We start from the raw sequence: 23994 nt of genomic DNA on the forward strand, positions 1-23994 counted from the left end.
GATTCAAGCTAGCCTGGACGAGACCGTTCAATCCCTGCAGGGTCAGGTTAATCAATACAAAGAGCACTTTCAAATTATGGAGGACCGAGTACATGCGGCCGAGGAGGTGGCGAGGGTCCGAGGGGAGGAGATGGAGGCGTTAAAGGCAAAGTCCTGTCAAATGGAAGAGGCTCTACGGGCCAAATCTACCGAGATGGAAGGAGCCCTGGCGCTGGAGAGGCAAAAGGCTGAAACCAAGATGAGAAACTTTGCTGAGAAGTGTTCTCAGCAAGTATCTTACGAGCATGAAGCCGGTTTTAACCACGCTATTCGCCAGTGTCATGGGTTCTGCCAAGTACCGGTAGACTTTCATTTTGACATTACAAAGGACTTTTTCGGCAGGAGGTTCATTCCTTACACCGAGGTTGAGGATGATGTAGAACCCGACGTCGAAGTGCCGAGACGTCTCCCTGAGGTTACGGCAGGGGAATATAATTGCTGCATCCTTGACCGAGTGGGGTACTCGGGAGGGAAACCATTCAACCTTGGCCAAGTGAAACTTGGGAGGGAAATATATTATCTCATCCTTGACCGAGTGAGGGTACTCGGCAGGGGAATATAATTGCTGCATCCTTGACCGAGTGGGGTACTCGGGAGGGAAACCATTCAACCTTGGCCAAGTGAAACTTGGGAGGGAAATATATTATCTCATCCTTGACCGAGTGAGGGTACTCGGCAGGGGAATATAATTGCTGCATCCTTGACCGAGTGGGGTACTCGGGAGGGAAACCATTCAACCTTGGCCAAGTGAAAACTTGGGAGGGAATGGTGTTTGAAAGGTATATCATGCGTAAAAAACCGTATAGGTGAAGAAAGAGAAATTTTATTGATTAGGTGCCTCGTTAAAAACCTTCTCAGAAAAACCCCTTTTCACTTTCTTTTAAGAGGATAAAACCTGAGATAGGAAAAGAGTACACCTGTGCACGTATTACAAGGTTTTAGCTATAATAATACTTTAAATGAGTGACATTCCAGGTTCTTGGTATTAATTTTCCTGCCAGGGTTTCCAATTTGTATGCTCCATTATTTAATCTTGCTGCTACCCGAAAGGGGCCTTCCTAGTTGGCTGCCAACTTCCTTTCTTGTCGATCCTTGCGCGCGTCCCCGGTTACTCGCCATACCAGGTCGTTTTTGTAGAATTGTCGTGGACTTATTTTGGAGTTGAATTTTCTAGCCATCATTCTTTTACAAGCCTCAGTCATGATGGCAGCGTGGTCACGGATCTCATCTATCAAGTCCAGGTTGACGGCCAGAGCCTCTTCATTGGCCGATTCCTTGAAATTCTCTCTCCTGAATGACGGCTCTCCAATTTCTACCGGTACCATGGCATCAGTACCATAGGTAAGCTGAAAGGGAGTTTCTTTTGTTGTGGTCTGCGGCGTGCACCGATAGGCCCATAAAATCTCAGGCAGCTTCTCTGCCCATTCTCCCTTTGCTGAACCCAACCTCCTTTTTAATTCATGCAAGATCACTTTGTTGGCAGCCTCGGCTTGGCCATTCGTTTGCGGATGTTCAACAGATGTAACTCTATGTTTGATATGCAGGCCTGCCAAGAACTCGTTGAATCGCCGATTTGCAAACTGAAGCCCATTATTTGTAATTAGTGCATGAGGGAGACCGAACCGTGTTATGATGTTTTTCCAAGTGAATTTTTGCACGTTATGGGCCGTGATTGATGCTAGGGGTTCGACCTCAATCCATTTGGTAAAGTAGTCCACGGCGACGAGGAGGAATTTACATTGCCCTTTTGCCAAGGGGAATGGGCCGAGGAGGTCCATTCCCCAAATAGCGAAGGGCCAAGGAGCGATAATGTGCCGAAGGGTATCGGCGTGTTGGCGCAGGTGAGGGCCGTGTTGTTGACAAGGAATGCATCTTTTTACAAACAATTGACAGTCTTGAGTTATTGTTGGCCAGTAGTATCCGGCCCTGAGCACTTTGGCTGCCATAGTTCGTCCGCCCGAATGGGTTCCACAAATACCTTCATGGATTTCTCTCATCACGTACTTAGCTTGATCGTCTTCTAGGCATTTAAGCATGGGGGTGGAAATTCCTCTTCGATACAATTCTTTACCGAGAAGAAGGTATTTGGCTGCATGTGCTTTAATTTTCCTAGCTGCTGCTGCGTCCTGTGGGAGACTGCCATCAGTGAGGTATTGGACCAGGGGGGTCATCCAATTATGAGATGAATTTTCTATACCCATGCATTCTTGCTTGGTGATACTAGGTTGGGGGATTTGTTGGTGAACCATGCTCTGCAGCTGCCCTGGTTTCCGTTGGCTAGCCAGCCTAGCTAGCCTGTCAGCTCGTGCGTTCATGATTCGGGGTGTGTACCGAATGCATACCTCTTCAAACTCGATTTTTATTTTCTTAACCTCCTGGTAATATTTAAGCATGACCGAGTCCCTGATCTGATAGGTATCATTTACTTGTTCGGTTACAACTTTTGAATCACTCCAAGCAGTAATACGTTTAACCCCCATTTCCCTTGCTAGTCTGAGACCGGCGAGTAAAGCTTCATATTCGGCTTGATTGTTGGATGCCTTAAATCCGAACCGGATAGACTGTTCAATGGCGAACGCAGTTGGTCCTTCAAGAATGACCCCCGCTCCACTGCCTGATTGATTTGATGATCCATCAACGTGTAGGTTCCACATGTCTGAAATGGTATTATGTTGTGTCGTAAACTCGTTGATGAAGTCGGCTAATAGCTGGGCTTTAAGGGGGCGTCGGTTCTCGAAATGGATGTCATATTGGGATAATTCAATTGTCCATGTCACCAACTGACCAGCCAATTCTGGTTTTCTCAAAATTTTGGCCATCGGACAATCTGTACGGACTATCATTCGATGGCTCTGGAAGTAGTGTCTTAACCTACGAGCTGTGTGGACTAAGGCAAGTACCACTTTCTCCACTAACTGGTACCGAGATTCAGGACCCTGAAGTGTCCTGCTAACGAAATATACGGGGTTCGGTTCGGGTGTTTCTTGAAGTAAAACCGAACTGACGGCGTGATCGGACACGGACAAATAAACAATCATTTCCAGATTCGATATTGGTTTAATCAACGCAGGTGGTGCGGCCAGCATATGCTTGTACTATACAAAGGCGTCCTCACATTCATTGGTCCATGCAAATTTTTGCGATTTCTTCAACAATTCAATGAAAGGCCGAGACCTTTCTGCCATTATTGGCAAGAATCTAGCTAGGGCTGCAATCCGCCCGGTCAGTCGTTGCACGTCCTTGATATTGCGAGGGCTGGCCATGTCGATGATGGCTTTACATTTGTCGAGATTTGCCTCAATTCCCCTTTCGGACAACATGAAGCCCAGGAATTTACCGCCAGCTACACCAAATGTACATTTTTCAGGATTGAACCTCATACCATGTTTTCTGGCTTCTCCGAATACCTCCTTTAAGTGGTCAAGATGTTGCTTTAATGCAAGGGATTTAATTACCATGTCGTCTACATACACTTCCATGCATTTACCCACTTGTTTTTCAAAAATTTTGTTCATAAGTCGCTGGTATGTTGCTCCTGCATTTTTCAATCCGAACGGCATCACCCGATAACAATAATTTGCAGAATTTGTGATGAATGCTGTTTTTTCCTCATCGGGGGGGGTACATTCGTATTTGATTGTACCCAGAATAAGCATCTAAAAAGCTCAGTATTTTGTGACCGGCAGCACCATCAACCAAGGTGTCAATGTTTGGTAGGGGGTATGCATCTTTTGGGCATGCTTTATTGAGGTCCGTGAAGTCCGTGCACATTCGCCACTTGCCATTGGCTTTTTTGACCATGACAATGTTGGCTAACCATGTTGAATACCTGACCTCTCGGATGAAACCGGCCTGTATTAGTTTGCTGGTTTCTTCTCTTACCGCCTTTGCTCTATCACCACCAATTTTTCTCCTTTTTTGAGCTACCGGTTTGGCCCTTTTATAGACTGATAAGTGGTGGCATAGGAATGCTGGATCAATGCCCGGCATATCCGAGGCTGTCCAGGCAAACAAGTCGGCATTATCTACCAGCATCTTTTGGAGAACGGCTTTCTCTTGCTCGTTCAAACCGATCCCTAAATACGCAATTTGTTCTGGCCTTGTTCCTAGTTGGAAAGATTGTTTGTTTTCATTGGGCTCGACTCGATATTCCTCATCCACTCTAGGATCGAGTTCAACATCCAACTCTTCTTCCAACCGAGGGGATACAATATTGACATCCCGGGTATTCCCCTGAAAGGGTTTAAGACGTAAACTTGCGAAGTAACATTCCCTGGCTGTTTTTTGATCGGCATGGACGGTAACAATTCGGCCTCTTTCAGACGGAAATTTCATGGCCAAGTGCGGAGTGGAAACTATGGCCTTCAATTTGTTCAGGGACGGTCTACCGAGTAGTATATTATAAGATGTGTTCGCATGTACTACAAGATAAGTGACTCTTATGCATTTGCCCTCGTGCTCTGATCCAAAGGTCGTATATAAGTCGATACACCCCTTGGTCTCTACTCGTTCCCCGGAAAAACCGACCAACGGCTCATGATATTCCTTGAGTTCTTGTTCTGAGATGCCTAATTGCTTGAATGTATTCCAGTATAGGATATCAGCCGAGCTCCCTTGGTCTATTAGCGTTTTTCGGACAGTGCAGTTAAGAATGTCTACACTAATTACCATGGGATCATCCTGTACTGGGTCGACTCCTTGAAAGTCGTCGTCAGTGAACGTAATAAGCGGGATCCAGATTTTGCTGCCCAATGAAACATTATTCATAGAACGGACATTCCGAAGATGCCTCTTCCTAGCCGAATGGGTAGATACTCCACCAGCGAACCCTCCGGCTATGGTGTTAATGACTCTCTTCGGATATTTATCTTGTTCATATCTTCTTGGTGGGGGCTCCCTGGACCTGCTCCTGAGCCGTTCAAATTTTTTGGCGTCGGATCTCTTTGGTGAATCGGGGTGGTTGTTTCTTCCTTTGTTGTATTGCCTTGTGGGATCTGTCTGTACAAAATTTTTCAGGTGTCCATCTTTGATCAATTCTTCAATTTTGTCTCTTAGCGCTACACACTCCTCGGTAGTGTGACCCCCTGTTCTGATGATACCGGCAAGACTTGCTTTTATCCGCCCGAGGAGGGGTGTTAGCACGTCTAGGCATTCTCAATATTTCTGTGGCCAACGCTTGGTCAAGTATTCTGGACTGATTAGAGTTGAGAGTCGTGTAGGAGGGATACTTCGGTCCTCGAGGTGGTCGTTCGAGTTCCTTTCCTCTGTCGTTCCCCCGCCTTGTTTTAAAGATCTCCCTTCTTTCTTCATTTTTTGAGTTAGGTCCTTGTTCCATCCGTACCTGGCTCCGGTATTCGGATAGTTCTTCCATTTGCATATATTTCGCAGCCCGGCTCCTTAACTCGTATAGGTCGACTGGGGGTTTTTTGCAGAGGCTATTAACGAAGGGTCCCGGTTTCAACGCTGTTGTTAGATGGTGCATAGCCACTGCTGGTTCTAAATTATGGATTGAAAGAGTCACTTTGCCGAAGCGTTCCATGAACGCTCTAAGTGATTCACCTTTCTCTTGGCGAATATTGACTAGGGCCAAGGATGTTAGTGGATGGGGCCGGCTTGTGGCGAACTGCAGGTTGAAATGTCTTGTGAGAGTTGCGAACGAGTCGACGGAGAGGGGGGGAGTCGGGTGAACCAACTAAGTGCAGGTCCTCAGAGCGAAGTAGGAAAGATTCTGCACCATAAGGCGTCGCTTTCTGTGTACAGACCGACCTGCGTTGTAAATATGTCCACATGTTCTCCGGGGTCGGATGTGCCATCGTATTTGTCTATTACCAACCCTCTCCAATTGTCGGGCAGCTTGGCTTCTAGAATGCGGTGAACGAACGGGCTCCAGTTCATAAGTTCATCTCGGTCGTTTTCGGTTACCGATTGATATACCTGTCTTGATTTTTCTTGCAGCGCTGATGATTCTCCTTGATCTTGGACGGCGGGGGTAGTAAGGGAGGGGACGTGTGTCCTTATTTCCTCCCTTAGGCCGGTATTTTCCCTTCGTAGGGCTGAGAGTTCCAGTGCATCTCTTTCGCGATCCTTCTTCATCTCCTCCATTTCTGCCCTTAGCTGCCTTAGTACAGCTAGGATGCTTTCTTCCGTTCCTCCCTGTATCACTACTTCCGGTACTAGTTCCTCTGGCGTGACGCCCTCCATTTGTTGCCTGGAAGTCCCTTCCTGCTGGCTTCTCGTCATTACCATGCTTAATCCTGAGTGACGAAGTTAATCGGGCCCCACGGTGGGCGCCAAAATGTTCCTCCGCCTTGGCTGTCTTCTAATCTCCGATCAGGCGTCCTGCTGCTGATTTGATGATAGGGAGAATACCTGCAAAAGGTACTCCGATGATAAAGTCAGGATTCGGTTCTGAGCAATAAATGTTATTTAATGATCTGAAGTCAACTACTAACCTGTATTTCTTATCTTCTTTTTATAGACATTCTTTTGGACTAATGAGCTTGAGTCAATTTTTATATTTGAAGCCCATAGTATTTTTGATTATCTTTAATTTAGATTATTTACCTTTTAATCCTGACTAGGGATACCAGCCTGGTATGCCGAGTAGGTATTCGGTTTCTTTTTACTGATGGTGGAACCGAGTTGATTCCTTTCCCAGTACACTAACAAATTCTACAAAATACAGTACAAATATATATGATTATTCTTGTTTTAAAAGTTTTAGCAATTCGTTGATGCAGAATTTAGAAACGCATTAGCGAAGCAACACCTAAACTTGTATTCGAAGATCATTTCCAAATGCTTTCCTTTAATTTTTAAAGATGAAGGGTTGAAAACCATTGAAGCTGGTTAACTTTAAAGGATTTCATTTTCATCGGTTGTAGTTTCACTTTATGCTGCAAAACAAAAGCATGTAAAGTAAATACTCACTTCATTATTACAGATGAATATTTTAGTGTGCCTCCACAAACCTATACGAAGGTAAAAGGTGAGGTACAGGTGACAATTTATGGATCAATTGCACAAGGGCTTGAACCAAGAACATCATAATCCGCATAATTGCATGTTTATGTAGGTCAATCTTTTAAACTCTTAGGTTAAACAATTTTGGTCAGAAAATCCATTTGCCTAGATAACCTTTTTAATTATTTATCTGAAAAGTAAAAACGAAGTTATTTTGGCCAAGCCCACACCTATATTTTGTGGCTATCTCATAACAGGCAAAGGATATCAATCGATAAGTGACCAATCCATATATTAATCAAGCTAAAGTGAGTCTATTAATAATAATTTTTTAATGTGTATTTAAGGACATACATTAAAAATTTATGCATGATATTTTTTTATTAAAAATAATAGAATCTGATGTATTAATATAATTAAATGTTAAAAATTTATGCGTTTAATATGTAAACCCTCTAAAGTAAAAAAAAAAAGTGTAAATTTAAAATGTGAAGATTTGTTCACCTTTATTTGAATTTAAATATTTTGTAAGCATATAATTTCAAATCAATAATAAATGAATTCATAATTTTTTCCTTTATTCTTCTCCTCACTTTAGATATTAACTTTGTTAAGGGTAGAGTTATATTTCTCGAAACCTTATTCTCTAATTGGAAGAAGATTACGCATTTACTCCGATTCGATTGATTGTGCCATTCAACAAAGATGATTAGAAATTACCAATTAATAAACACAAAACAAGTGCACAAAAATTGCAATTATCATTGAGGCGTAACAAGATCGAGTACGGAATGAGGTCTTGAAACAGGGTGGTAAAATTTCAAAATTATGGATTAGTAGAAATTATACTAACGCATTTTAAAAATTATTGCTAAAATGGAATTGATAATGTTATGTAATAATAAATTTCTTAATTACAAATTTAGTTATTATACTTTGATATCGTTTTTCATTTTAATTTTTATGTAAAAAATTGACATTTTGATCTTTATATAAAAATAATTTTGTTTTATGAAACTTTATGTATTTAAAAGTGACTCACTCGTCTATTTTGAAGTTGCATTTTAGTTGGAAAATATGGAATGGGAATGGTTGAAACAGAGTGGGTGGATGGTGCCAAACCCAAACGTCAACATGAGCGGCAGGGTGAGTGCTTATGGGTGCCAACCAGCCTCAATCACGCGCAATTCCGTTTTGGCTTTTTCTCGTTCCCGCGTTCTTCTCCCTTTTTCAGACCCACTTGCTTCCCTTTCTTAAACACCCTGTGGGGTCCCCACCATTTTTACTTTTACTTTTAAAAGGAAATTAAATTGTTAAATTACACTCTTCACCGTACCCTTTCTTTCAATGCCATGTGATACACCCGTTTAAAGATTTAAGAAGAACGTGCCTTGCTTACAGGAAAATGAATAATTTTTAATAAAAATATTAATATTATTAATTTCTTAAACCTAATCATAAAAATTAAGATTAATATTTTTTAAATGAGTGTTTTAGTCTCTAATTTTTCATTTGTTGTTGTAACTTTTCCACTACCCTATGATTTAACTGTAAAAATTAACAAAATTAAATATAATGAGTTGAACTAAGAAGGGTATGCACTTGTAGGCAACTGTAGATTGGTCTTGGGTTAGTTTTGAGAGTGCATATACTATTATATCAATGGAGCCCACACTACCCTTCACTCTTCTCAATTAAATCCATGCAAATTTTATCTACTAATGTCTTCACAACTGTCCACCTTTGATTTTTCCAAGTGATGTGATATGGTGAAAACTCCACCATAATTGATGGCTGCTCGGTAATATTAAAATCAGTTGAGAGCACGTTTGGACTAATAATATCAAAACCCTCTCAACACTTTTAATGTGGACAAAAAGCATAATTTACAAAAACTTGAAACCTTCCTTTCTAGAAATTGGTCTCTTTGTCTCAAGACGTAGGAAGCCTTTTACTTCCACAATTTTCCTTTTATTGAAATTGTTCCACAACGTATCTGGGAATTCTTATCCAGTAGCTGGGTTGCCCGTAACATTTGTTAGTTCATAGGAAATTGTCCTTGATGTGATTTTGAGGTTTATTTAGCACTATCTACGGCGTTCTCTTAGCTTTAATTTTGATCCTTTAGGAACAGGGTTCTCTCCATTTGAGTACCAAAACACAATTAATATTAGGTATTTTGTGTTACCCATATAGCAATCTAGAAAATGCCATTCTCAAGTTAATCAAATCTCATTACAGACTCTCCTGATGGAGAGCCTTTGAGCATTAACGGGTGTCTCAAAATGCTTATGTTGGCAGCATCAATGGTCTTAACTCCCTTTACTAGTCATTATCATAAAAAAAAAAGAGAGGATATATATATTTTTTAATTTGAATACAAGATCTAATGTAGTAAAAATGTCATTGCACAGATCCTTTTTTTTGTGGGCATGTGTGTGAGAGAGAAAGTACAAATTAAGTTACAAAAGATTTTTCTCACAATAAAATAAAGAAAAAAATCAGAATAGTTGTGATGATTATACAGTTTAAAAAAAATTGTGAAAGGTTATATTTCATAACAGTTGATAATAAAGTGCTTTTTGAGCTAATTCATGATGGGATGTATAAAATATAGTTTATCATCCATGACTTTGCAAGAGCTTGTAATAGTTTTCCCATTTTAAGATTTATCGCTAGAATTTTATTTTATTTTAAATTATTTGACATTTAAGAAAAATACATTAATTACAGTTTTAATAACTTTGTTCTTTGTCTTTTGTTATTGTGATTGAATAAAACAAGAAAGCATTAATATTTAATGAAATACGAGGATAATATAATAAAATACATTTATATTTTTTAAAAGTTTAAAAAAATAGAGAATTTATATAAACCTTAAAAGATAATTATTTTAAAATGAAAGAGTAAATATCAACCAAGGTTTAATCCACAACTGAATTTACTATAACTTTAGGACATTGGAGTTTTTCTTTAATGCCTTTACAATAAGTAAGTCGGTGAATGCGTTTTGATCATTCATTTAACGTAACGTGTAGTCGTGTACCATAATTTTAACTCACTTTAATTAAATATACTTATTTATTTATTTTATAAATAATATTGCTTAATTTAAAAGAGCTTTTTGTTCATAATTTTATATATGTCAAAATATTGCCGACCATCAAACGCTTATATTGGGCTAATTGCCTGTTAGTCGATATAGCAGTGGATTTATTTTTTTTAATGTGAGATATTATATTTGAATCTTGCAAATAAAAAAATTAGTGTTTGAAAAGTTTTATTCCTCTAAGTACGTTCATTTGACCTTATTTAAATAAGTAGATATTTAAAGTAATTTCTACCAACTTATAATGGTTGAATTTGAATACAATTCTCCTGATCTTCCTGCTTCCTGCTTCCTGCTTCCAGCTTATGATTTCGATGGTTTTTCTCAAATAAACGAATTCTTAAGTGAGCAGATGCATTTCATATCAGTATGTGTGATAATTTTTTTATGATATTTGAATTTAAAAATATTTTTGTACATGTATCTAGTCATGTGAATCCTAAATTGGACTAAAAGAAAGTTCTTTTATTAGATTTTATCCAGTTCCATGACAAATAAGTTAAATGACTAATTAAAATAAACGTAATTCACGTTAAATGTTTGAAGAATCTGTGAATAGTATTGCTGGCATTGGACCAGCAGAAGAGGACAAGTTCATATATTTATCATAATTGGTTTAATTATTTAATTAAAGTGGGAAGCGCGTTGACATGTAAAGCAATGACATTGAGCAAGAACAGATCATACAAGTATCTGACGCATCGATAATATTTTATTTTATATTCCTAGTTTCCGTAAAACTAATGAAATAAAGAAATAGTCTTAAAAAGTATTACAAATAAAGAAATAAAAGTCAAGTGTGGTTGGTGACCAAATCACCTTATTGTGCTGCGGGCTAGTGCCGTCGAACGTAGTGATATTTTTGGGAATGAAGCCAGAAACAGAGGACCCTGTCAAATTTCTAAGTTTTTGGCCTCTTATGTAGGCAACACACGGTGAAGATAAAGGAGCATGGAAATGAAGAAGTGGAATGAACTAATGGAGTGAGAGTAGGAGTGTATTTCTATATTTTGATTAAGACAATTATGTACTTGCAAATTCGGTCTAGTTATGTTCGTATACTGATCGAGTTAGAGATTAGAGTTGAGCCATGTTAATGCTTTCATAAAATTTACACATTTAAATATTATGTACAATTATACTACAAAAAAGTAGATTAAATTATTATGTTATTCTCTATACTTGACTTAATTTAACTTTAATTTTATATGGAAAACTATATATTTTAATTTTTATTTTAAAAAATAAAAAAAAATTCTATTTATTGAGATTGTAACGGCGTTTATGTATTTTTTTATGCAAAGATAAAAAGAAAAAAAAATATCATCCGTAAAGATTAAAAAAAACGTTGACTTATGATACGAAGAAAACAAAATTAAGTGTTAGTATAGGAAATAAAATTAAAAAGATAATGTTAAATATAAAATCTAAATTTGATATCATTCTAAAAGGATTAATCTGTACACAGTTTTTTTTTTTACATAAAAATTAAAATATAATATTTCATACAAAAACTAAAACGAAAATAATGTCAATGTAAAAACTGAATTTATAGTTAAGCCTAAAATTTACAAATATTATTAACTGTAAACAATTTAAATTTAAAATATTATAGGATGAGATTGAAGTAGAAAACTCCTACTATCACTTAAACTTGATCCAAAATAGCTGAAGAATATGTTTTAGTCTAGAGCATAGAAGGCAATTATGTTATATCTTAAAGTTGCATTAAGACTTAAAAAAACTAAAAAAGAAAAAAAATAAAAGATAATGAAATAAAATGATATAAATTATTATTATTATTATTATTATTTTATAAAATAAAAATAATTTTACAAGTAAAATAAAATGAAATTTAACATTTTCATTTTTTCATTTAAGGATTTAAGATAAAATTAATACATAAAAGCGAAAGCTTAATTTTTTATACCTCAACATGACAATGTCGTGAACTGATATAATCTAAAATAAATATAAAAAATAAAAAATCAAATTATCTGAACAAATTGAATTCCATTATAATTGATTTTTTAATTAAATTAGATCAAATTTTAGACTTAATTTTAAAAATTGATTTAAATTAATTTAAATTAAGCTTACACTTATAATTTTATTTAATAAGTTACCCTTTTAGTTATGCTCGTATAATTATATATTTATAAAATTAGAATATTTAATGATTATTTTTATGATTTTATTCTTAAAGTTACTCTTTATTATTAGTTTTTTTAAAATGATTCTATTATTTTAATATATTTTAAAATTGATTAAATTAAGCTTAATTTAAAATTGTTGTTGTGTTTTGTATTTTTATTATATAAATTTATTTTATATAGAAATATATTTAATTTAAACAATATAATTTTTTTTTTATTAGTCTGCAACGGAAACCATCGTGGAAATAGAATCTGGCGAGTGAGTTTGAGTGGATACCTGGTAGTGTAGTGCGGGGTAAAGAATCCAATAAGAGGCTTTAAAATAATGCACAACGGCTTTGGTTCTTTGAGAACTTGATTTGCGCTTGTCAAATCATCTCATTATAGTGTTTTTAGCCTTTTTATCGTTTAAGATTTGGAAATAATTTTTTTTCACATTACATCTTGAGACAAGCGAGACAAAATAAGAAGGAAAAGAATGTAACATATATATAATCAAATTAGTCGAAGAATATTTCCAGATACAATGCTAATAGTATGATTTGATTTCAATTGAAAATTTCTAAATAATAAATACGTTTTTGTCTAAATCATGATTTGTAGTTTTTGCAATAAGAATTTGACCAAATATTAAATTACTGTTATATATATTACTTTGTCTTTTTTTGACATTTTGTCAGAATCATGAAGTTACAATTTGAAGATGAGTTGATGATAAAAAAATTAAGCTTAAATCATTCTATTTTTTTAATTTTTATTTAATTAGCCGGACAGTCTAATGTAATTGTAAAATAACTCCCTTTTCTTCATAATAGTTTCAATTCTTAATAATTCAATTATTCTATAAAAAAATTAGATTGTTATTAATTTAAGTATAATTTAGTGATAATATAATAAAAATATACATCAAATACATTTTATAATTTTGAAATAATAAAACTTTAAATTTTAATAAAAATAATTTATTTATAACACTTTAATATGTATCTTTGAATAAAACTGCAAGTAACATCACTTTTTAATATTTTATACTAAAATAATACTTTTGACACTTCATTAAAATAAAAAATTAGTCATGTAAATTTATTTAAAGAAATAAGATTTCAATAATTCTTTTACTTATAAAATCTAAACATGAGATTCTGTCTAAACAAGTTACTGACAGAATGGGTACTATCCTCCTATGTTTAAGGAACGTAGCAAATTTGAGAAAGGCGTGAAGTTGGTATTTTAAAGATAAAAGTTTTATTAAATAGGTGAAAAAAATTGAACCACTAAATTATTCTTCAATAAAAATAAATTTTAAAATATTTTCTAACTCAATTATTTCTTAAAATAATTTAATATTAAGTTAATATTTAAAAATCTAAAATTAATATAACATTAAATTCATCTTAAAAAATTATAAAATTCCATATGAGTCTTTAAAAGGTTAAAAAAAGAATATTTAAGAATTTAACTTGATTATAATTTTTTCTAAAAATATTTAAAATTTCATCAAAATAATATTTAAAAAGCGGTGGGAAAAATTAATAACAAAACTTTAGAGAACTAATTTGACAATGATTTAAATCTTAAAAAAATAAATTTAATAACCTAAATATTTAAAATATTTATTTAATAACACTTTTATATTTAAAGTTCTAAATTAAAAATGTTCAGAAACAACTTCTTCAGAAAAACTACTAACTTTTATATTTAATGGTTCATCCAGTCAATGTTATTGTAGCCAAATTATTATTATTATGTCTAAAACTATTACATTAAGCTTTCGACAAATTTAGATTAAGTTAGATAAGATTATTGGAGACGATATATAAAGCACTTTGAGAAAGATGATCCCATATGAATCTGTCTTTGAATATATGATGAGCTTTGATAATTTTTATTAACTGGTTCTCAGGCCTGCAAAGTTAGCAACATACTGCCCCTTACGCAGAGTATGGCGAAAGTAAAGAACCTAATCATGTTAACATGGTTGTCCTAGCTTAGGGACCTAGTCTTGTTGCATGGTTGTCTGAACCACAAGATTTTCTTTGTTTTCAATTTACTAGTATTACTGCTATTTCACTCCCTTTGACCTTATTCAAATTCAATAATCATCTATGTTATGGATTATGACCAAGACAAATTCTAAATTTTAGGCATCAATCGATCAATTTGGATAGGCATCTCTTCATTTAAATTAATGGTTTTTGAACAAGACAAATTCATATTCTCTTTTATAGGCAACAATAGATTAAGATTTTACGCTCCACATAAATAAATACATCGAAAACTAGCACAGTTCCTTTTCTTGGTACAAGTATTTATTAATTTATGTGAATTTTGAAAATATAAATTAAAAGAAAAAATTTTAAAATTATAAAAAGAACATGCTATTTAAAATGAGTTTTGTTAACCTTAACACTTAAGACAAATTAATAATAATAAAATTTTATTAAAAATAAGTATTTATTGTATTTTTATAACTTCAATATAATAACTATATATTTTTTTTATAATTTTTTTTATTTATGAATGCTTAAGTTGAGATTAATAAAATCTATTTAAAATTTAAATTTGAGAAAAAAAGTTGAGATGATGAATCATTTTCTAAAAATTGATAGTATAATAAAATATATTTTTAATATTTTGAATCACGTATATTCTTAAGAGAAAGTGAGCTTATTGAAGTAAAAAAAAAATTTACATTATTCTAATTTAATATATATGAGTTTATAAAAACTAAAATTTTGTATGATTAAATTTTAATCAAAATAAACCTTTAACCAATAATATTTTTTAATGTATTAATGTCTAATCAAGAATAATTTAACAGAAAAGAATAAGAATATTTTGAATTGTTTAAAAATATTTAGGAAAAAGTTTAATCAATGAAAAATTCTAATAACTCAATTCATAAAATGCTACAACAACCTCTTTTTAGATTTATATATAAAGTAATATTTTATATTCTTTAATTTTTATCTGTAACAATTTCTTGTACACGCTAGTTCTTTTTCCTATTAATTCATGGTGCACTAATTTTTTAAAAACCACTTATTAATTTGGAGTGTAATATTAATTTCGTCTTCACAACAACTCGAATCAAAACAAACCTCTACCCAACAAAAAGAAAGTCTAGACTCAGGTTTTGATTCGATTTTTTTTCCCCCGAAGAATGATGCATTGGCACAATTATTATTATCTCTGTTCCAAAAATTTCAACTCTTTTTCCTGAGAAAAATTTTATGCACAGTCAAGATTGGAACTTCGTCAACGTTATATGATTAAAAATTCCCCCTGGTTACTTATACAATTTGTGCATTAAATGTAATATAGAAAATGTTGGACAGTTTCCCATTCATTGATTTTAAAATTGTCTTATTGCTAGTGCCCCTAAAATTGGACTAATGGCTGTGTTTAATTACCAATTTTCAAAGGCGTGTGGCACGGTCGTAATTCCTTGTGTTTCTACCTAGCTAAACTATTTATATAAGAATATTCCTTTTCCTATGGAAAAAAGAGAGAGAATAAGAAAAAGTAAAAGTGTGATTTGCGAACTGTGAAGCTTGAATAAAGGACACCATAAGGCATCTTTGTCTCCTAGATCATTTAAGTAATGGAAAAATCTGTAAAATTAGTTACGTGTTTACTACTTATTTTGAATTTGAAGCAAATAACAGTATCTCATGAAAGTTGGCAAGCTTTACCATGATAAATAAATAAAATACACTATGATTTTGCTTGAAAATTGAAAGAAATTCTGTATGAGAAGTTATGAGATTTGTCATTTATCTTTTAGTGTGTGTGGATGAGGGGTTGGAAATTTTATTTTAAATAATTTTCATTTCATTAAAAAAATTCAGGTGAAATAATTTATGTTTATGGCAATCAACAATAACCTCACCTAAATCTTCTCCGGTTGATAGTTTTCCTATTAAGGGATTAAAATATGTTTTTGAGCTTGACGTGTTAAAAAAAAGGACTAGAGAGGAGGATACATTTTCATTTTTAATATTTTTTTTTTCCAAAACTCTACTCTAAGATGGAAAACTTGTATAACAATTCTATCTGCGGCATACATAAGTACACAACAAGAATAAAAAAATTAAAAATATTTGAAAGTGTAAATGTTATTTACAATTTTTTAAATAATTCAAAATCTTATGTATATTTATACTGTATGTTTATAGGCCCACAGTATACCGTACTTTGTATAAATAACACAGTTCATGAATTAATGAGCATAACAGTGACTCAGTGAGGTGGTTAGTTCGAAAATCACGGGGCAGAAGCACCCTGCCCCAATACTTTACTCCAAATCACTGTAGCCGAGTTAAAGCCCCGAAAATAGTTATTTTGTAATCAAGCATCAATTAAAAATAATAACTTGGGAGGATCAAGTAGTTGTGAGCAAGTAAAATAGAAAATCATGTCTTACGGAGATAATATGCTGATTGATCTTAAAAGACTGAAGATAATTTTTCATTTGGAAAAATACATGCAATGATTATTGTCTTATTATGTTTTATTATTTCTGAAATTTCTTTTTGGCCTAATATTGTGCTTCACATTATTACATGCATTCAAAATCATAAAATAATTAATGGTTAATTCAAGATTTGTGCAACAAATTAAAAATACCATCATAAAGCGATTGTGTCATCAAAATGGTAATAATAATGTGATTAAAGAAAGATTCGCCATTAAAAAAAGAGAGCAGAATATATTGTGAAATTTATACATCTTTATTATTATATGTCACCGGAGGTCATTACTGAGGACGAGGTACGTTTGCATTTGAATCCGAAAGTCACACCTATGATCAATTTTTGGCATAACAATCCGCAGAGTGAGAATTAGCTTTTGGAAGAACATGAGTAACAGTGACGTGCCAATACTAGTTTGGGATTTGCTAAATTCAGGCAATGACGCCAGGTTTAAACGTCCGAAAATAATATTTTTTTATGTATTTAATTTAAATACAGAGAAAGTATAAAAATTTATGTAATAAATATGTTTAACAAGTTATTATTATTATTAATTATTTAAGATTTATTAAGGTTAACAATCACGTATTGTCTTCGTATATAAAGGGTTCAAAACATAGTAAAGTTCTAACTAAGAACTTTTCAAAATTAATTACTTAAATTTATTTTCAATAATTGAAGTTAAGTTTTTTCAATTCCTTTGGTCTCATATTAAATTTATAAAAAATATTATTAAATACCTTTAAAATTAATTTGAACACTTTTAGCAGACATGTTTTAATAAAAGTAATTTATTTTATGATAATAAAAAAATATGAATATCAAGCCTAAGCGACATTAAATTGGAAGGAGAAGATGTAATTTATAGGAAAAATTGCCCCGATTAGGCCCACAAAAACAATGGTAATATTCTTGAATTAAGCACCAAAAGTAACAATGAATTTACGAGCAAATAAATGGCATGCTTTGAAAGGAAAGAGTGAGTTTATCTTTGGTTGCTCACACAGAAAAGAACAAGTCCATATAAGAGCATGAAAATTATTGACATTAATTACAGTTACGAAGCCCGGAAGCTGATCCCATAGCAAACGACCAAACGATACAAGGACCCCATGAAAACAGTTTCCTTCCCTCGATTAAAATTTAAACCCTTTCCACACTTCACTAGCAACCACCTAAGCCGGTGAACCGGTGAACTCCTCAAAGTTTCAAAGGGTCTCCACCGCCGTACACACTATATATCAAATTCTTGACGCATCACAACCAACAAGGTCCCATTGCCGTTTCACTTCATTCACTCACTCACTCCCTCTTCTCTCTTAAAATCCCATCATCATCACTCACTGCACGTTGCCGTTTTTAACAACGCTAAACGACGAGCCAAAGCGCGTTCAAAGGAACAGAACCGTCACTGACAACTGTACCTGTAAACGACGCTATGGCCGTGACCTTCACTGCTTCGTTACTCCGTTTCATTTCATCGCCACAAAATTGGATCTGAATTCTGATTCTCAATCTTCCGATTCTCCCTTGTAAGTAACTCAGCAAATTCTCAGTTCAAACTCTGTGAAATGATGAAAACGAAACTAGTTTGTTTTGTTTTCTTCTCACATACCCCACTCTGAATTGCAGAATCGAGGTTTCAACATTCTATTCAGCGACTCGCTGAATCGGTGAAGTGAAGAGAAGGTTCTAGAAGAATCGAATGGGAAAATCGTCGAGCAGTAACAGAGACTGGACGCAGGTGTACGCGATCTACGGAATGGAGCAATGGCAAACCCTAATCTTCCTCCTGTGTCAAGCGATTCTCTTCTCTGTCTTGTCGGTTATGTATCTTTTGTACTTCGATCTCATCTGCGCTTTTTTCGAGCGAATCTTCTCCGGCGCCGGCGGTTCCGCGCGATTCGCCGCAGGAATCACCGGCTCCGTTACGGCGCTCTCCGCGCTCTGTCTCTTCTTTGCCGCCGCAAACTTTTTTTACTCAGCCGTGCCGCTGCACTTCGACATGGCGCAGCGCATCGTCTCCGCCGTGCACGACTGGTCCTCCGTGAAATTAGCGCTGGACCTCGGCTGCTGCGGCCGCGGTATCCTCCTGAACGCGGTGGCGACGCAGCTGAAGAAGGAAGGGAGCTCCGGCCGGGTCGTCGGTTTGGACCGGTCGAAGCGGACGACGCTGTCGACGCTCCGTGCGGCGAAGATGGAAGGCGTCGGAGAGTACGTGACGTGCCGTGAGGGCGACGCGCGGCGGCTTCCGTTTCCTGATAACTACTTCGACGTGGTGGTGTCCGGCGTGTTCGTGCACACGGTGGGGAGGGAGTACGGCTCGCGTACGGCGGAGGCGGCGGCGGAGAGGATGAGAGCGGTGGCTGAGTTGGTGAGAGTGATGAAGCCCGGTGGAGTAGGAGTGGTGTGGGACCTACTGCACGTGCCGGAATACGTGCTAAGGTTGCAGGAACTGAAGATGGAAGATGTGAGGGTCTCTGAGCGTGTATCGGCCTTCATGGTGAGCAGCCACATCGTATCATTCAGAAAACCCAGTCAGCACGTGCATGGCCCCGCTGAGGTTCGCTTGGATTGGAGATTATGCTGACGTGGAATTTCTCTCACTTAATATATACATCTGAAGAAATATAAAAAAATTATAATTATATATACTGAGACATGTTTTGTTAAAATGTTTTTTTATTTATATATGAAAAAAGAGATATCCATGGATATCTGCAGGTAAAGTTATGGCTGGGGAGGCGAAGTCGAACCAGATGTTAAAAGAAAATTATATGTAAAAAAAAAAAAGTGGATGATGTAATAATGTGATGAGATAGAACTGGTGCCGGATTTTTGTATATGTTGATGATATATATTAATATTATAGATGGCAATGAAATTTTAGCATGTTAGCATGTTCATGGGTCTTAGAATGGATTGGCTGAAAATGGTACATGTGATTGTGTAGAACTTGTGTTATATTTTCGTAGAATGTTTTTATTTTTCTATTTTTTGCTTAGGCTGCAAATTTTTATTGAACCTGAAACAGAAAAACAACAAATTGTTTATTTGAAGTGTAATTTTGAGATGCGACAATCATTTTAATGGTGGATGAAACTGTTTACTTATCGGTGGCGGAAAAGCCGGTAATTGTGGGTTGAATCCGGAGGTGAAGGAAATGAGTTACTTTTGAATTTTAAGCTTGTTGAAGATGTCACTGTCTTTTATTTAATTTTTGGGGTTTCGAGTTTCTTCCCTCCATGTGATGCCGGATTCTATTTATAAAGGTTGAAAGCTAATGGTGATGAAAAGAAGGGGAAAAGAGTAGGTAGTGATATTTGTTTCCGGTGCAATTCAGTTTGGTGGAGGTTGTGTGTTGAAAAGATGGCGTGGACTGGTGACCTTGCTGAAGAGTCACAATCAGGGATTTTCGATCGTGAAGCTTTAACAAAGTGCCCGACGAGTTTGTTGCAAGTTTACATCTCATACTTTGAAGTAATGGTTTGTGGTGTTTGCTAGTGGTAGAGAACTGAAATGGTTTGCTAAAATTACACTACTGAGTTGGTCCATGTAGTCATTTAACTTTGTTTTGTTCTGCAGATTCGGGCGTGATCTTCAAATTTAATTTTATTAGGTTGGTATGTAATTGTGGTCAATCACAATTAATTGAGTCATAGCTTGCATAAGCTTTCTGGGGTTGTTGCTTCACTGTCAGAAACACTTGAAAGGTAATATATGTTTGCTTAAATGGTTTTACAGCAGTCAAAGCTTGGCATAATCTATGTATTGCTTACTCTCAAATCAAAATCATTAAGTGAAAATTATACGGTTAAGATATTTCCTTATTGAAATTATAACGGCGTTGATTATCTTGCATTTGCATAGTAGCCTTTCCCAGGACCACATGGTGCATGTGCTCCTCTAATTCTGACACTATAGGAGTATGGGGCCATACTTGCTATCCCATAAGCAATGACCACTTGGGACTTGACATCTAGGAGGCCATGATTTCCTTCGTTAGGTTCAATGTAGATACCTCATTTTATTAGAAGATAAATAACATTTTCAGAATTATCCATCACGTATAGTCCGGATCCTTTCCACTGTAATTTAAAATATCGAAAAGGATTCTGCAATGACCGTGTCGTCCATAATTGTCATAAATTGTAATCCTTATGGCTGTAACACATTAAAACTTGCCGTGATGATCTTCAATCCAGAGAAAGTGAGATGTGAATAAGAATTGGTAAATGCTTGTGTCTGCTTGCTTAAAAGCAATCATAATAACATAATCAACATAGAAGGTAAGCACTGTATTAATTAAGGTTAACTGAATAAAATAATCTTGCCTGTAGAGATATATCTCTCTGGGGTTCTTTTTCTTTCTTTTGGGGACCAGAAATATATCTCTCCATTTACCAATCTAATGTAAGTTTCTTGTGTGGAAATAAAATATTTTTTCCAAATTTTAATGCAAGGCAGGCCCACAAATGCCATAAACACTATAAACTATGCTGAGGTCAATCGTCAATGGTTATTTTCTGAAGTTGAATTTTTTTTTTTTTCAAATAAAAAAGGTACAAGCCAGGAAGGTTCCTACACATTTGTGTCTACATATACCGTACACCATTTTGTAAACCATGTACTCCTTTCAAAATTGAAACAGTCATGGTCAGCGTTCAGAGCAAGTTGCAAAGCAATCCATGTAGAAATTATCAATACGTTCTCTTTTATATCATATACTTCATTATGTCACATTACTATATGTTGCAAATAATATTCTTATATTCTTTGTCTATTTCAATGTAACAAAAACAACGATACGAGATTGGGTCAGTGGCACAGTTGTTATGGAGTACACGGTAACACAATTTCAGACAAAGTCTTGCTAAAGAAGGAAGAAAAGTGAAATAAATTGGATAAATTTTTCGTAGTTTGAGATGACAAAGGCACAGAAGATGAAAAGTGTACCAGTTAATTCAGCAAATATTGAGTATACTGCGTCAAGTGATCATGGCAAACTGAACCAAACCGTGACCCCATTACCCCCATGTGGCTATTTATTACTAGTGACTTCCTTATGGACATAAAACACCAAATTAATGCATCACATTACTTCCATCCATGTGTCTCCTATCTCTCTTATAGCATTCCAAGAAAAATTATATAACCATGCCAAGCTGTTATTTGAAAATTGTTTGATTTGTTTCTACGATACATGAGATGGATTGTGTGCTCATTCTCTGAAGTTGGGTGGTGCTTTCCATCTCTCAATTGCAGCCAATTTGTTCGAATGATTTATGTGTATTCGGCATCTGATTCATAGCCAATGACATTTTTTGATTTAGGGTAGCCATCGATAGACATTTGACCATAAAATTTTTAGAGAGTATACTAAAAATATGTATAATCACAGATTATACTAAAAATTATTAAAATAAACTAAAAATAATTAATAAAAATCTTAAGCTTTGTTTGAAGGGAAGATGAAGACTTATTGTTTCTGCTAGGAAAACACTAGTCTTCAGGTCTTTGTTCTTACTGTTGCGGACGTGGCCTGACGTGGGGAGGGTACCTATAAAAGGCATTCCGATGCTGAAATCAGAATTCGATTCTGAGTAATAACTACTATTTAATATGAAATGTCCACCCTTTACCTATACTTCTTACCTTCTTTTTATAGGCAGATATGAGCTAATGAGCTTGCTGAGTCAGCCTGATTTTAGCCCTTTAATTAAGGTAGATAATGATCTGTTAATTACTGCTAATTGAGTTAATTAGCTTTTAATCCTGACATGGGGTATTCGGCCATGTTAGGCCGAAGGGGTACTCGGTTACCTTTTTCTACACATAGGTCCGAGGGGTAGATAGGACCGAGGAGTGCCCTATCCAGTACACTAGCCCTCCAAGCCCGAAGAGGTACGAGGCAAGGGCTTAATAATAATACAAATATCAAGAATATGTAAGCGAGGAAGTACTTAGTTTTCTGAAGTGATCAGTGTTGTAAGGAATGCTTTGTTTAACTAACTTGAGAGGGTACCAATAAGAAAAAGTAGGTATACCGAGAGGGTACTCGGTTTTAATAACATAAGTAAACCGAGTAGGGTATTCGGTTAAGGTATAGTAGGTAGACTGAATAGGTACTTGGTTTATTGAAGAGCACACACCAAAGGGTACTCGGTTTAGTGAATGAGTGATTTAAACCGAGGGGGTGCAAATTAAAAACCACAATAATAAAATAATAATTAATGTGTAAAGATCACTTTAGGGTTTCAGATTTTTTAGGGTTTTCTCGAAGTGTGTATATGAAACGAAAGGGTGATCGATCTCAACTGTAGATCTAGAGAAGATCTGTCGGTTTAGAAGGGGTGCAACCCTTCGCATGCCCAAAGCCACAGGTTCTATAAATACATGGTGGTCCATGCTTTTATTTCTCACTTTTTCTCTGAACCGGGGGGTATATACTCTTGCTCTAAACCGAGGGGTACTCTGTTTTAGAAGTCTCTTTTCTTCCAACTGACTACTGCAAGGTACGCTTATTCATCCTTTCTTTTAAGTATTTTAGCATGGCCGAATCCTTAGGATGAGAGGACTCGTTGTCGAACTCATCGAGGCCGACTACTGTCAAAGTAGAAGTTGTAGATGGAACTGAAAAGGATGGTGAAGTCTCCTCGAGACCGAGTAGGGTGGATGAAGAAGGGGTAGGGGTCCATGTTAGAGAATGTAATGACAAAGTTGAATCATCAGGTTCTTCTGACTCTGAATCTACTAAACCCCTACCGGGCATTAGCCCCCTTAGAGAAAGACCAGTATTCCCACCTTGTGTGGTTCCCGGATATGAGTGGGTTCACGGAGAAGTAGCCGTCTACTTCTCTCGTTTCAGAAAAAATAAGAGTTTCCAGTTTTTTGTGGACAACTGGGGTATTTTTTTATGGGAGGCTTCGGATCCCTACCCGATAACCCTCGGTACTTGCCAAGGAGACAAGACTGAAAGCCTCAAATTTGTATTTTTAAGAAATGTTGGGATGACTGACACCTTTTTTATATATGAATACATATTTAGAGAATTAGGTATAAGGCTACCCTTTGATAACTTCCAAATGGGAGTATTGAGGGTTTTAAATGTAGTGCTGACACAACTTCATCCGAATGGGTGGGCGGCAATATAAGCCTTTAGAATTTTATGTAAGTTTCATTATATAGAACCTAGTGTAGGCTTGTTTCTCCATTTCTTTTGTACTCGTCCTTCAAATTTAACAAGGTGTGT

General features: G+C 35.4%; 2 protein-coding genes across 2 annotated transcripts; one reads left to right on the forward strand and one right to left on the reverse strand.

Annotated features, from left to right (window-relative positions):
* Positions 1-1097: 1097 nt before the first annotated feature.
* On the reverse strand, positions 1098-3125 carry LOC113855480. The gene has a single exon (XM_027487126.1). The coding sequence runs from the start codon at positions 3123-3125 to the stop codon at positions 1098-1100; it is 2028 nt and encodes a 675-aa protein (XP_027342927.1).
* A 14757-nt stretch (positions 3126-17882) lies between these two features.
* On the forward strand, positions 17883-23495 carry LOC113854903. The gene is made up of 2 exons (XM_027486225.1): positions 17883-18274; positions 18375-23495. The coding sequence occupies exon 2, from the start codon at positions 18448-18450 to the stop codon at positions 19330-19332; it is 885 nt and encodes a 294-aa protein (XP_027342026.1). The 5' UTR covers positions 17883-18274; positions 18375-18447; the 3' UTR covers positions 19333-23495.
* The last annotated feature ends 499 nt before the right edge of the window (positions 23496-23994 follow it).

Source organism: Abrus precatorius, unplaced genomic scaffold (assembly GCF_003935025.1).
Source record: "Abrus precatorius isolate BTA unplaced genomic scaffold, Abrus_2018 Scaffold11, whole genome shotgun sequence".
Taxonomy (NCBI): Eukaryota; Viridiplantae; Streptophyta; class Magnoliopsida; order Fabales; family Fabaceae; genus Abrus; species Abrus precatorius.

Coding starts and splice junctions, on each gene's coding strand:
- LOC113855480 (XM_027487126.1), bottom strand. CDS start 3,125: ATGCTGGCCGCACCACCTGCGTTGATTAAACCAATATCGAATCTGGAA.
- LOC113854903 (XM_027486225.1), top strand. CDS start 18,448: ATGGGAAAATCGTCGAGCAGTAACAGAGACTGGACGCAGGTGTACGCG.